Raw genomic sequence first — 15091 nt, 5'->3', positions numbered from 1 at the left:
AGATTTAAGCTTCTTTCAACCAATAAATGAAAGAAATTATTTAAAGACATTATTTCACTGGAAATAATGTATTTATCAATTTAATTTGAATGAAAAATATTTTAATTCTGCCATGGTAATGAATATGCCTGGATTTAACTGTGCAATTTCTTTCACTCATTGTACTGTAATAGTTTTAATTTGCTCATGGTTAAGCGTGCATTACATTTTTCTCCTCTTCAATTTAAAATGTTTACACTTGTATTGGCATACCCAAGATATATTAGAATAATTCAATGACCAGCCCGCTAAAAACCTCAATATGCCAAAGTGTTTTTGACCACATCGCAGAACCTGCTGGGAATTGTCTGCTTCCCCCTAACGAAATGGCACCCTGGGCGGAGAGCCACATCACCCTAAATGAAACACTAGCCCAATTGGCATTCCGGCTTTGAATACGTTGTATAAATTCCTAAACTGAACATCTTCATCAACAACATTTTATGTAATTTATTAAGCAAAAAATAGATTTTTATTTTTGCACAATTGTTTCATCAGTCCAGTTAAATGAAACCTTCGTCTATGAAGTGCAACCTCCATCTACAACTAGAAACCTACTCGGTGGTGTGACGCTGTACAACATGAGCACAAATGTGTGTTTGAAACCATTTTTGCTGACCGCTCTACCACCAACTACAACTAGTCCTTCAATTTCTACAAAATAATAGAAAAACAACATAGAGAGCAGCAAAAGCAAACAGTGCACTGCAAAACTCAATTGGATATGATTATTTTTGTACTAAGAAACAAGATTTTGTGGATTAAGAATGAAATAATTTTAATCCTTGAGAACATTACTGACTACAAAAAAAAAAGTATGAGAAACAACACATGGGTCAGATCCATGGGACCGCCATTAAGCCAGACTGGCAATGTTCACAGACTGGTTTGTACACAGAAGCCTTGAAACACAAACAAACAGCTTGGCTTAGACCTGCTTACCTAAAATGGAGGCACTCTGCGATCCTGGAGACCATCCTGTCCGTCTGTCTCGGAGTCCGGTCGTCTTTCTTTAACACAGCATGGCTTACAGGCCATGCGCTGGTAAATGGTGGTAAAACACTCACACAGACACTGTGGCAAGCGGATTAACCAGCAAGGTCAATCAGATTTTTTTTTTTCCTGCTCCTCCCAGTGTCTGATCCTTTGTCATTCTAACCTCTTTGGTTCCAGTATTCCCAGTTGGCCCAGTAACTCCCATCAGAATATGTCTGCCCCTATCATTTCTGTTCCTCTGCATTCCTTCAAGACGTTATCAGCCTCGCTGAAAAGGCCACAAACATGCATTGGGAGGCATCAGGCCTATACTGTTTAAAAGAATGATGGCTGCTGTCAAAATGAAGGGATTCATCTTAATGAATTGCAAGATCAAAAGTATCAAAACTCCAGATCCCCTCCGTTTGTGTTCAAACTGAAGCAAAAATGTCACACAGGTTTGCTGTGGGTCGTGGCTCTGGTATACTCCTCATATTTGTTGGTACACAAAGAAACTTTGTGACAGTTTTAAACAAACTAAACAGCTCAGAGCTCCCCCTACTGACGACTATAAAAAGTCAAATGAAAAACTGAGGTTTTAGTTACACGTACACTACAGCCACTGTGATGACGGAGAATAGATGCAGACTGAGTCGGTCCAAACAAAGACTCCCAGGTGTGTTTGTTGATTATGACTCGTTTGAATTGGATACATTATTAAAGCAGGGTTTGTAAAATTCAACTCTTGTACTCAAGGTTTCTATGAATATTACATTTAAAAATGTCTGATTCTTCAGTTATTGTATTGATTTTTTAGATTTTTCCAGCATTTGCATTTTCATACACCTGACAAACGCATTTAGGTTTCATTACTTTCAAGTTCAAAACATTATGAAACATGAGATTTATCAGAGTGAGGTATTTCACTGATTTTTGGGGGCAGCTGAACTCTCAACACTTCAAAAAGTCTGTACAGGTTGAGAGATAACCTTATAATGCTATTCCAACCTTAGATCAGTCTGATTTCTTTTGGTGAAAAATCTAAAGTAATGCTTTTTATGGCACCCAACCTGGACAAAGTTTCTGAACCAAAGGCAGTCAACAATCTACATGCCCAAAAATAGCAAATATGGCCTTTTTTTTAGCATATGCACTTCCAGTTTTTAATCAGCAACTCAAACACAGGAACAGCCCAGTTGAACATGACATTCTGATATACCAAATCAAACATAAACTGATCTAAATATAATTCAGAATAAATATCCACCCCATCCCACAAATTTCATACTTTACTCAGCATTCAAAGAACCGAAAAAAAATCTGAGAAGTCAAGAAAGCCAGAAAAAGTGCAATTGTTTTTAATTTAAATTAACCACAGGAGTGATTCAACGTCAAGCAAACGTCTGACTTTGTCAAACAAAGAAAACACGAGAATTTATTACAAAGAACCGTAACCAAAAAGCAGCAATCCTAATCACTAAGAAATTAGCAAACATAGTACTTTGTAACATGAGCAAAAACTACTTTTACAGCTGGAAGAGAGGAACATGAACAAGAAGCAAGCTGTTGAATCTTCACACCTGTAAAAGGGAATAAAAACATAATTTTAGTCAATTTTCTCACAAACGCTCACAACACCTGTCTGTCAATAAGGGCTGGTTAATTTGTCCAAATTATTTAGCCTAATGAGGTTTTGATACAGTAGAAACGGTGTGAGCTCATCCTTCCAAAACTAAATGAGTAGGAGAAAACAAGAACCTTAACAGACATTTCTCATAAAAGTTCATTTTTACACCTGAAATCATAATGTCAAGGCTTATGGTTCTCAGTTTCAAGATTTCTATGACTCGTCTCCAGTTTAGTCAGTAAAGTAGGGCCCAAAAGCATACAGCTTCTTCAATAACTTATTAAAAGCGAAAGTGGCTGACCGATGAAAACTAAACCAAGTTTTAAGAGTTCTCAGTAAATATTACTGGAGCTCTCCACGTCTTCTTTAGGCATTTATTTACCAACAGCAAATGTTCAGCAAACCTGAACATGGAAGTAGATCAAGTATTCAGTTACATTATTTGCAGTTTCAGTCGGTTAGCAAGACTTTTAACACAAAAACTAATCGCAGTGAAGCCCTTCTCATGCAGTGTCTTGGAAAGGTATTTGAACCCAATCACCGTTTTCCGTATTTCTCATGATAAGCAGAAAGTCAAAAGGCTAATTAACGGGATTCCTCACCACAATCATTGAACTGAGCTCCTCAGATCCCTAAACATCTTGGAGTACATATCTTTTTCTTTATCCAAACCATCTTTATAAGCCCTAGGACAAAAACAACAAACAAAAAAAATCTAAATACAGAAGCCCAATTGGAAATCAAACTCAGCTTTCAGAGCTATATACACTCAAGACAAAAAAAAAAAAAAAGGTTCCTGAAAAACTAACAATATCAGCATCAGCTTACAGCGCTACTTTCCTCAGGAGGTTGTTAATGTCGCTGTCGAACGGCTTCTTCGACTGAGCCATTATGAGGTAATCCTGAGCGCTCTCAAACTCCTGCAGCTCGTGGTAAGCCTGCGAGGGAAAAATATAAGCAAAATAACCAACGAATAAATCGCTGCACGCGCTGATCTGCTTTAAAGTTTACTCTCAACAGAAGCAACTGAGGAAGCAGATAAAAATCCAGGCTCTCCGCTAAACGGCAGATTTATCTCCCGCTTTGCAGACACTGCGGAGTTTTATCTCCAAAACTTCACAACCAAAGCTCCAGCCTGACCTGTCCGCAGCGGAACAGGGCCTTTGTGTTGGCCGAGTCGATTTCCAGGGCCTTTTTGCCATATTTGAGGGCTTTTTTGGGATTCTCCAGTCGGAGCTCGGCGAGCGAAAGGTTAAGGTAGAGCGGAAGCAGAGCCACCTGGATCTTCTCCTTGTCCAGCTGGTTTTGCGAGTCCCAATTTCTCAGGAGAGTTATCGCCTGTTGGCAAACCAGAGCACGCATGAACGAGGCGCGGCGCTCCGCTACCAGACGCCGACTGACTTTCACAGTACCTGCTTGTAGCGGTCCTTGGCGTGGTCGTATCGGCTTTGATTGAAGAAGCGGTTGCCAAAGCTGCGGAGTGTGTTGATGACTTTGACAAGTGTGGACAGAGGAACGCTGCTCTGCTCCTCCTGGGGACAAAAGCAGACGGATCCACGATTTGTCGTAAACTTGTTCTTGAAGTAAAACAAAGTAACGGCCCATGGGTTTCTGTAACTCAACTACAGCTCTTTAATGCCCCAAAATGCTATTCTTTTCCAGTCTAACATTTACAAAGTTATCAGTTCTGATAAAATGGAGTGATGGACAACTATTGTGCAATAAGTTAGGGAATAAAGCCTGAAAACAGAATGGGCTTTTTTTTTAAATTCCGTTTGCTTCCAAACCTCTCATGTTTGTTAATCAAATTCCACACTTTTCCTGACTGTATGGAAGCCCTGCATTAAAGTGGGAAAACAAAACCTTTAGGAACAGAGTCCTTCAATGAAATCCCACCGAGCTCATTGAAATAAACTCATCCACTTGACCCGAGTCGAGGTAGTCCAGGACTTGAACCTCATACAGAATTGCAGCTGCAGCCGGGATGAAGGGTGGACAGCCCATTTCTCCATACGCGTACTGCGGTTGGAGCAGGAACCGAGAGAACTCCCCTTTCTTCATGGTCAACAGCCCCAGCTCCAGTCCGGCTAGAGTCACATCTGCAAATTAGGATTTGGGTAGAAAAATTTATCTTCTAATCAGACAAAGATGGAAGGTTACATTAAAGAAATACTTTTAAATAATCCTACCCCTTCCCAGCTTCATCATTGGAGGGTACTTGAGGTGTGCGGTGCTTTCAAAAGGTTGATTAGAATACTCCAAGAAGCCCGAGTAATACACTGGAAGAGGATACAATATGCTAAACACCAGCTGAAAAATAGAGCATGAATCCCATAAAAAGGTTTTAGATTTCTTTGTAGCTACTTATTACTGAGGCGTTTTGAGGCACAGGTGGGCCCTCTCCAGGCTGGACCACCTCCTTCAGGATTCCTCCATCGCCCAAGATGTCATACATCCGCCGACCGAGCTGCTCGAAAGGACTCTATAAAATAGAGACGGAAGGACAGGTAGCTAGGACTATCTAAATAAAATTAACAGGTGTAAATGTTGGGATTATTAAAAGCTTAGGGTAGAAATTCCTTCTGGAAACAAAATAAAAGCACCAGTATTTCAAAAGTTCACCATTAATAAAAAAAAAAGAAAGCTTTACAAAGTGCTTTGTTTTTTCAGAAACCTGTTTCGTGCTGTTTTATAGGTCCTCGATTCCTATTCGGTTCTAAATCCAAAAGCTGATGCCTATTGGGCCTGACTCAAAGCAATAAAACCTTTATTGAGGCACTTCATGCATCAAGCGGTAGGCGCCATCAAAATGTATTCAGTAATTGTTCTGACTTTTATGACGAACTCAATCTATTATCAGCAAATTCTTTTAATGATTCCAATAAACACCTATGAACATGAGGTCTCTGAGGTTTATCGGTTCAATTAGGGTCATATTTTATAATAGTCAGCTGTTCCAAAAAAACAAGAATAAATAAATGGGAATTGGGCGTTAAATAATGTGCTTAAAAATATACAATTATTATTTGGAGACTCCAATTTATTGTAATGCTTAAATACAAAGGTTGCCACAATAGTACACAAGTTTGAAATTGTTACGGGAACCGATTTAGTTTCCTCATGTGAAGAGGTTACAGATTAGCATCAATGTTAAGTCTAGCAATCATCCGCGCTATATTTGCAGTGACTTATCAAGGACAAATACACATACAATTAAATTTATCTACAACAGTGTCGTTCATAGACAACGTAGCCTAACGTAGTAATGTTAACATAAGGGATATATGTTAATTTTAGTGTATTGGTAATATGTGATCTTTTAGAAAAGCTAATTAGCCCAACATGTTGACTTACCAGCGTGTTCGTCGTTAGCCGCCTCCCGATGCTCGGTACTAACCCGTTTCCTGACATTTAGAGTCTGACTAAAATATATATATATATCCTGCAACCGTCTTCAGACAGTATAAAAAATATTACTCAAGATGTAAAGAGTAATATGTTTTCTTCTTTTTTATTGTTTAAGCTAATTGGCTCAGCTGACTCCTTGCACGAGCAGGGCTGGTTCAACAACTTCCTGCTCAGTTTACTGACCAATCATCTTAATGATTCAGGGTTTTTGGAAATATTTTTATATCAGGTTGTCCTCAGCGTCTCAAGATAACAGCATACTCAAAATACTATTTTCACAACTTGAGATTAAATTACAAATTTCTTTCCCAAATGATGCTTCCTTAACTTGTTGAAAAGTTCACAACATATCATGACGACCCACGATGGTCGTGCAATAAATACAGAAACTGCGGAAAACCGAGACTGGACAGAAAGAAAGAAGCAAAATGGAGCTATAGATGGAGAAACAGTTGGTTAGACATTATGTGGATGATGAATTTTTTTATGATTGGTAAACTGGCATCTGTCTAATTCTTCCTGTTTATCACCAATTTTATAACTAGTTGTTCTTCCTTAGTGTAGTCATTTTAATGTGTCTCTTGTGGTTTTATGCCTGTAAAGTATTTTTGTTTTACACTTGGCTGTAAGAAAGATGCAGTATAAGTACTTTGAATTCAACAACTAATTCAATCTTAATGATTTGAGCTGTCTTTGTAAAGCACTAAGCTAAAGGTTTAGAATTTGGACATACATTTATTTTTGTCCGTCTCTACCCACCTCTGGTGCCCATACCACTCGTGGTAATCCTAAAACAAGTTCTATAAAACATATGCAGCCATTGAATCATTGCATGGATCATTTTTCTTGCCCAGTTTTCAAAATGAGAAAGACAAAAAATCACACCACTATAACATAGTAAACTTTTCATAATGCTGCCGAACGCAGTCATTTTTAAACACAAAGAAATTGAACTATAAAACATAATGGCTCGTTGCCACATAACAGGTTTTATTTCCCATGTCTTTATTTATGTACACCTGATATTTTATTACAAAATGTAAGTCTGTTATGAGTTATATTCCTAAGTACAGCAATGTCAGATATATACATTAGCAAATAATTATCAATAGATTTATATAACCGTACAAATGTTCCAGCTATAAAATATCACCTGGTTCTTTCAAAGTTGGCTTATTGAAAGATGTTTGAAAATAAACAATACAAAATAATATCTTTAATGAGTAAAAAAGTGGCGTTCAATAGGCAAAGTGAAGCCATTCTAACAGTTCGGAGCAGCCTACTGCCTAATCCATGTTATGAAGTACAAACAATATACATGTATGTTTTCTTTTATGTTCTTATCTGAAAGGCTTTACTTTGTTACACCATTATAAACATGGACTAAACAGTGAAACGGAACGAGAACTGACTGGCACACTTCTGACCTGGGATTACCCATTAAGCCAGTTAAAAGCTTTCCTTGTTTTTGTTAGAAGTTCTGCAGTTCAGCAGGATAGACAAAGTTGTTCCTGAAGAGTTTGTAGGCCAGGAGCTGTCCTCCGAATATCATCATGACCAGGCCCGAACCTGCAGAGAGATGGAGGTAGATAGATGGCGGAAGGTGAACAATAAAGAGGAAGCTTTAAAGGTCAGCAGCAGCAGATTAATTTGGAGGTGTGTTGGATGAGTCGGGGGAAAATGTCATATCTTCCTCAGACAGAGAGACAGAAATAGAGATTTTTGTGTGTGTGTGTGTGTGTGTGTGTGTGTGTGTGTGTGTGTGTGTGTGTGTGTGTGTGTGTGTGTGTGTGTGTGTGTGTGTGTGTGTGTGTGTGCTGTCCAAAATTGATTGAAGAACTGATAAGAAGGCAGAAGCTGACATGAATAGGAAAATAAAATCCTTACCCAGAGCGATCCACCAATGCTCGGCAGAAGGGAAATCTGACATCACTGCGAAAAACGCATCAAGTCAATGGGTTGAATACGACAAACAAATATCAAAACTATTATATAATAACTAGTGTTCAAGAGTAATTTCTTGATTCTTTTTTTTTAACTCTTTGTGTGTGTATCTCTGAAATGACGGCTAATTATATAATTAGGCCTGCAATCCTATCAGTTGTCCTGGCCTACTCATCTCATCCACTTGCGTGCGCACGTGTGTATTTACCTGCTACAGTCATCCCAACGTGCAGCAGTGTGACAGTTATTGCGTAATCCCAGACCCACTCCTCCACAATCCACGCAAACACCAGCCCTCCTAAAACATAAGTAACTTCGGTGGAAATGACCCCAACTGGAAGGAATAAGAAATATTTTCCTTAATCACACAGAAATTTCCTTCGACATTTTCTTGTCATGTTATTACAGAATATAAAGGGATCTCTGTGTCCTTAACTGACCACAAAAGGTCTTCAGTGTATTGTTTTTTAATTCAGTTTCTGTCAAATATGCAAATGTTTTCTACTTCTTGGATTGCTGAAGTGTGTGGATGTATTTTAGCAGCAATTATAGAAATTGCTCTTACCGGCTATCAATGCAAAAATATAGCATCAATCTTAAGCAACCTCAACACTGGAAGAGCTTTATCAGTAATTTTTCATATCAAATATCAATGGTGCTTTCTTTGATGATCTGCACTCAAACTCATTCCTGTTTAAATGTTTCTTAGTTAAAAACATACACTCACCAGACCCCTATTAGCCCTTTAAAACTGCTCTAATGTTTTGCAGCATTGATGTAACAAATTGTCAGAAACATCTGTAAGAGACTTTGGTCCATATTGAAATAAAAGCGTCACACAGTTCCTGCAGATATGTTGGCTGCACGTCTATGTCAGTTGCAAATGCTCGAAATTCCAGTCGATCAACAATGTCTAGCTTAATCAGCCATGCTACATTGAAATTTACTTAAGCCCCCTTTCTTTTTTATTACTTCAGCATGTCGTCTTTATGACATTTTAAAGCAATGAGTTGTTGCCAAGTCATTGGCAGTGTTGCTATCAGATGTTTCTAATAAATTTGCGGCTAAAATGTTTTGTCAAGCATGAGTGATGGGAGAATTGGAAGTAACACTCTTCTCCAAACACTCATGTGTTATCCATTGTTGGATCCACTACTGCAACTCACCCAAGTATTTGGGGTTCTGCCATGATGGTTGCGTCGTGTAGTCAAATGGCGTTAATAAACTGTTGATCTCGTGAACCCTAGAGAAATGACAAGAGAACATCATAAAACGTGTCCAGTTTGGCTACAAGAACCAAATTGGGCACTTTCAACCTGGCCTTTTTTACAGTGGCTTCGCCATTTGTATGTGAGTGTGCGTACCTGAAGAGTCCAATGCAAAGGCTGACCACAATGTAGTAGAGAGAGTAGAAGCACACCATGCACATTAGCAGATTCTGCAGAACAACCTGAGAGGAGAGAAGGCAGTGAGAGCGATGGCGACCTATCTGGTGGCGTCATATTGAGTAAAAATGTAAGAAATACAAGTTTTCCCCCAGAAATCTTGCTAAGCCCGGTGGCTGGGTGCTAGGGCAGGCACCCCGTCGTGTTTTTCAGTTAAAAAATGTTTAAAGTTGACAGGAAATATGAAAAATATTACTTGATAAGTATGTGTTATTGAAAGATTGGAAGATGAATACCTGAACACCAACTATAAAGTCTAAAAGGAATGCAAACATTTTTAAAATACTTAAGTAAATAAGCAATGCTTAGCCTGGTGGGGGCACAAGTAAAGCCTGGTGGCCCGCCAGGCTTATAACACACTGGGGGAAACCCTGGAAACGTCTTCCTGAAAAACAGTTTATTGGGTTTAGCGTTACAGTAAAGCTGACTTTAACTATATACCATCGTCTTCTGTACTAAGTGTAAATAACAAGCAAATAAAGAAAGCCAAACATCATATCTGCTTTATACAAACAATGACTTGACATATTTAATACTTCATCCATATACACCCAATGTTTTATGCCCCAAGCTAACAGAAAATGTATGCACCTCCATTCCTCCTATCCTAAGTGACCTAGAAAACATACCCTCCTGACAGGAGACAGTCAATGTCCAGTTAAATCCTGCTTTCACAGATGACTGACTTCAGCCCTTACAGGAAATGAGCTACATGACTCCCCAGGAGCAAAGATAAAAGCCCTTTTCTCGTGGCTGACATTTCAGGTGGCTAAACCCAGGTGTAACTAATTATTTTATTAATGAGCTCCATTCCAGTCGAGTGGATCGGTGCCAGGCCTCTCTGGCTTACCGGCGCACCTCGATGGAATGGGGGTCATCGGTAATCTTATTAGTTACACTTGTGATTTCCTGCTGGGACAAGTCAAATGTCTACTGTGATGCAGGGTTAACAGAGTAGACCGACTCTTACAGTCAGACAGATTAACAGTTTTCTAGGTCAAATATTGCCATTTATCACTTATTAATTGTATTGTAGGGTCTGATATTTTTACTTTTACATTTAAAAATAGGTTCATTTTATTAAGAATAACATTTCTATGAAAACATAAAACTATGTACAGAGTAAGACAATTAAATATAAACAAAGAAACTGCACAACGTGATTGTTGTGTTTATTGCTGATTGGTGACAATTAGCATGTTTGAGCTAATAGCGACTGAGCACCTTGGATTAAAATAAATTGTGTTTAGAGGATTATAGGAGAATGTGTAGGATACCTACAGCAGATAAATAATAATGTCACTATATAACCTGCTTAAAACATGAACTTTTCAAAGCATGAACACAACCCGCCAAACTCTGGAGTTGTGTTTGTCAAGCTAGCTAGTCAATTTAGCCGTCAAAATTGAGTGAAAGCTTTTTCAGCCCATATGTGCTGCCCAGTTTTAGCCTAAACAAAGACATTCAAAGTTAGTTTGCCTCTTTTAGTCTTTTCTTTTTCCACTGTTCATTCACATTTAATTGTAGCTTAGAAAAATGCTAAACTGGTGTAGGTGCTAACAGGTACCTGAAAGCAGGCAGCGTTTCCAGAAAAACCTCAAACCTCATAACCTAAAGATAAGTTTACATTTGCAATACTAATTACTTGTTTAATTTTTCTGCATGATGCTAATACAACAGACTGATGATTTCAGTTTGAACATCTTTGCTGTCATTTCCTTTTTAGACTATAGTAAGCACACCAATGTCCAAAGGTTTAAGAGTTTAAAGAAATAAACTGCATAAGGCAAAAGTGAATGCTCTCCCAAATTGCCTCTGGTTTTAACAGCTTCAAATGTGTGGGTGTTTGTAAAACCACGAAAGCAGTTGAGCTCATGCCAATGCCTTCAGACAGCTAAACACCTATGACTAACTCTTCGTCTTGTTTATCTGCCATCTCAATAATAGACTTTGCAGCTTTTTTTTTTTTTTAAACTGACCTAGAAACCAATTTTTCACCTCAAATGTTTTCTTCCAAGTTGTATTGACAGAGTCCTCCATAAAAACATCATACACTTGTTTGCTGTTTGCTACAGTCTACAAGTATACTGAGAATTAACTTTTGTAATTAACAAAATGGAATTACCTAATACATGCAAGGATAAAATGGATTAAAAGTTAATATAAACATAACTAAAACAATAATCGTTGGCTAAAACCGATGTTTATCATCAATAGTATCGATACAAATGTCACAGAGTCCTCTCAAACCAACATTGAAACTATAATATTTTATTTATAAATATTATGCAGCTATTTATTAGCTTTGTGATCAGACTCTACATTGCAACTTTTTCTTTAATCCTCCATTTTTTTAAATAGTTCTCTGTTCTATGGTTTTCTGTCCTTACCCAGGTGTCACTGGGTGTAGTCTTGAGGGAGAAGGGTCCATGGCGTTTTATGAGCGTGACTCCACAGCAACGACAGCAGTAGTCCAACAACATGAATGTTTGCTGGTCTAAATGAGGAAACGTAGCCTCCATGTGTGTTTATGAGTCCCTGGGAGCATCTTGTAGGGAAGCAAGGAAGGCGGGATTGGATGAAATGAGATTACTGCTAAGAGGTTGGAGTAAATCCCACATGGGATAAGATGCATAATGCATGTGTGGACAAATACTCATAACCCACAATTAGGTAGTTTGTTTCACATGTGCAATGACACACAAACGTCAGTTTGATCCTCAATAAGAGTAAGACATTTCCAATAATTTAAAGAGAATTAAATAAGACAATTTATACCATGCATGACAGTCAAACATTTGCCTTAAATGTAATTTACAAGTGGAATTCGGTGCAATTTGACTTTATTTCAATGTCTGATAATGTTTGCAAGCCAAAGTCTTGAAAGCGCCTCATCTGAACATTACAATCAACCACAAATCAAATTATTCCAGGTAGTTTGCAACATAAACACTAGATGGCAGGACAGCCTGCAAACCTTTAGAAAACTCGATCCATCAAAGTGGAACCGACACAAGAACGATTAATTCACATTTGCAGTTTTGACGACTATAGATGGAATTTGGATTATAAAGAAAGCTATGTAGATTTTAATATTATTTACCCAGATTAAAACTGAAAAGTGCGAAGCGACGAAAAGCGATTTCCAAACACAGAAACCAATAGTGACCAACATAAATAAGAACATCGGCGTTTTCTTTTGCGCCTTCCGGAAATAGCCAAAAGAAAACTTCACCGTTTGACGTCATAACATGCGTACGTAAAGCAAATGCACGTGCTCCTTTTGTGTGGGTTTGGGGTTGACTCGGCTGCCACGGTAACCTGCATCATTGTATCCATGGTGACGGCAGAGCAGAGGGAAAGGAAGAGGGGGTTCCATGAGGAGTAAAAGGTAGGCGTCATAGCCGAGCATCCCTCTGTGTGTACACACTGTGTGAACCGATGCCATGTTTTATTGCTCTGCGGCTGACGAGGAGCGACTCATGCTAATCTTTGTTGTATTCCTCCGCATCATGATGAATATTGTCAAAATGCCAGACAGCATTGATATGGTTTTATCTTGAGATGCATGTGTTTTAAGTATTTTCCATAATAACAACAACAAGCAGTGAAAAGCAGCAGCTACAATAGCAGACTGACCAGGATCAAGATAAAAAAAACAAAAAAAAAAACAATACTCTGGATTTGTTGGACAAAATAAAAAACAATCACTTAGAAATTTTGCCGTTCCCCATCTTTTATGCAAATTTATGCCAGCAAATCCATTAACTGAATAATTAGGCTGCACATATCTGTTGCCATAAAACTTACCTGGTTCTTTCTTTGCAGGAAAAAAAAAAGATATCTCTGGACTTCTTAAGACTAACACACTAGTTTTTAAGAGAGACAAACTCAAAAAAAAGAGCTGGTAGAGCACTCTAAAGATGAAAAAACATAAAACCACTAAATCTTAGTAATTAACACATTCACTTACAGTCACCAATCAGCTGCAGCATTAAAAGCTACAACAGGTAAAGTGGACGTGAGGCAGCTAGAAGTAAATAAGCTGAAAAGAATATAACCTTGCAGTTTCAGAAGCAAGAAAATTGTAAGAGTGTGATCTTTATTTAGGTCTTTTCCCAGCTGGAAAAATTTGAGGAGGTATTTGTCTGATTCATCACTTAAAAATCCTAAAAATAAATCACACAGTGAATCTGGAGGCCTGTAGTTTTTTTTTTTTTTAAAGGGACTGATAGAGACAGGTAAACGGGAGTCTCTATTTACAGAAGAAGGGAGGTTAAGCAATAAGTTTCCATCTGCAGAGACAGGAACGTCTTTCCCCCGGATAGGATTTATTTTAAGGTTTGTAAAAAAAAAGAAAAAAGTAAAGCATCAAGAGAGGAAGAGATACTCTGGGGAACATTAAGGCTCATTGACCTAAATGTCAATAAGGGCTGTCTAAGGGGTGGAGGTGCTTTAATTAAACTATTGGGTGCACAGTAACAGAGAGAAATGCATTAGTCAATATGGCCCTTGTGCATCTCTCTTCGGTTTTCCATTCTCTCCTTTCAATATTCTAAAATCCAAAAATGACTATTCAGAGCAACACTTTGTCCTAATTATTTCCCCCTGTGTTTCTCTGGTGTCTTTTCTTCACTTATCACTCCTAGATTAAGTAACTCTTTTTCCCTTTAATTCTTCTGCTGAACACTCCCATCCACAGCTGCACACAATAAGTGCAACACCATTTTTTTTCTTTTTTTTCAATTCTCACGACTCTGTGCAGGCTTGTAAACAACAAATATAACAGCTAACAATGCAATGCTTTGTTTCCCCCCCCCCAACTCCTCACTTTGCCTTTTTTCCCACACTCTGTCTATATCTTCCTCGTGTTCTGCTCCTTTCTGTCGCCTCTGTATGTTTTCATTTTCTTCTTCCCTGCATGGAATGTAAATACATCAGCCATGAACTGACCACAGGCTTCAGCAAGGGATCTCAGCTTTCTGCTGATCCTGTCCCAAGACCTCGCGTGTTCGGATAACGACTTTGTTTTTAAGCATTTCACAGAATGTGAACGTGTGAGGTGGGAGACGTTTTAGAGAGTGTTAAAGTGTGAAGGTTACTGTCACATTTAAGGTCAAGGAAGACGTTTTACAGACCGACTGAAACGCCTCGGTCGTGTCCAAGCGTAACCTCTCCGTTTGTCCATGTGCTCAGCTGCCTTTTCTTTCTTTCTTCCTTTCTTTTTGTTTCTCTCACGAATCAAATCCAAGCCACTTAAAACAAATAATATGGTGTTTTCTGGCTCTCTCTTTAACGCACAGCCTGTTGTTCAAATAACGCATCTTTCCTAACATTCCCTCACCTCAACTACAAGCTGCTGTGTTTTCACTGAATCACTTCCTGCATGTAAACACAGGAAATGACACGAATGCCAACATCTGCACCGCTTTTTTGCTGCCCTGATGTGTATGCGTGTGTGTGTGTGGGTGTGTGTGTGAGTGAATTCATGAGTTTGTGAGAGGGGGAGAAAGGAGGGAGCAAAGTTGAACAAAGCAGTGCTGGAAATAACAGATAGATAAGACACAGACTGTGCATTGCAGCCAAGTAGACAAATTACTTGTACAGTACAATTTTAGCTTCACAATGACTTTTTTTTTTTTTTTGTATTTTA

General features: G+C 38.4%; 2 protein-coding genes across 5 annotated transcripts; both read right to left on the bottom strand.

Moving 5' to 3' along the window:
* Nucleotides 1-2356: 2356 nt before the first annotated feature.
* On the bottom strand, nt 2357-6898 carry fkbp6 (FKBP prolyl isomerase 6). Of its 4 annotated transcripts, XM_008398437.3 has the most exons (9): nt 5996-6898; nt 5006-5123; nt 4831-4920; nt 4538-4740; nt 4054-4173; nt 3782-3979; nt 3470-3579; nt 3244-3327; nt 2357-2594 (listed from the first exon to the last, which is right to left on the bottom strand). In XM_008398437.3, exons 1-8 carry the CDS (start codon nt 6050-6052, stop codon nt 3249-3251), a joined length of 975 nt encoding a protein of 324 aa, XP_008396659.2. In that variant the 5' UTR covers nt 6053-6898; the 3' UTR covers nt 2357-2594; nt 3244-3248. The 4 variants fall into 4 exon arrangements, with proteins under 4 accessions (XP_008396659.2, XP_008396657.2, XP_008396660.2 ...); XM_008398435.3 differs by lacking the exon at nt 3244-3327; XM_008398438.3 differs by lacking the exon at nt 3244-3327 and having other exon boundaries at nt 4598-4740.
* A 120-nt stretch (nt 6899-7018) lies between these two features.
* tmem244 (transmembrane protein 244) lies at nt 7019-14747 on the bottom strand. Its single transcript, XM_008398440.3, has 6 exons — nt 11829-14747; nt 9358-9443; nt 9160-9236; nt 8202-8327; nt 7937-7981; nt 7019-7618 (listed from the first exon to the last, which is right to left on the bottom strand). Exons 1-6 carry the CDS (start codon nt 11958-11960, stop codon nt 7521-7523), a joined length of 564 nt encoding a protein of 187 aa, XP_008396662.1. The 5' UTR covers nt 11961-14747; the 3' UTR covers nt 7019-7520.
* Between the last annotated feature and the right edge of the window lie 344 nt (nt 14748-15091).

This window comes from Poecilia reticulata, chromosome 21, assembly GCF_904066995.2.
Source record: "Poecilia reticulata chromosome 21, P_reticulata-male-v2, whole genome shotgun sequence".
NCBI classification, from domain to species: Eukaryota; Metazoa; Chordata; class Actinopteri; order Cyprinodontiformes; family Poeciliidae; genus Poecilia; species Poecilia reticulata.
This window is presented reverse-complemented; position numbering and strand designations above follow the sequence as displayed.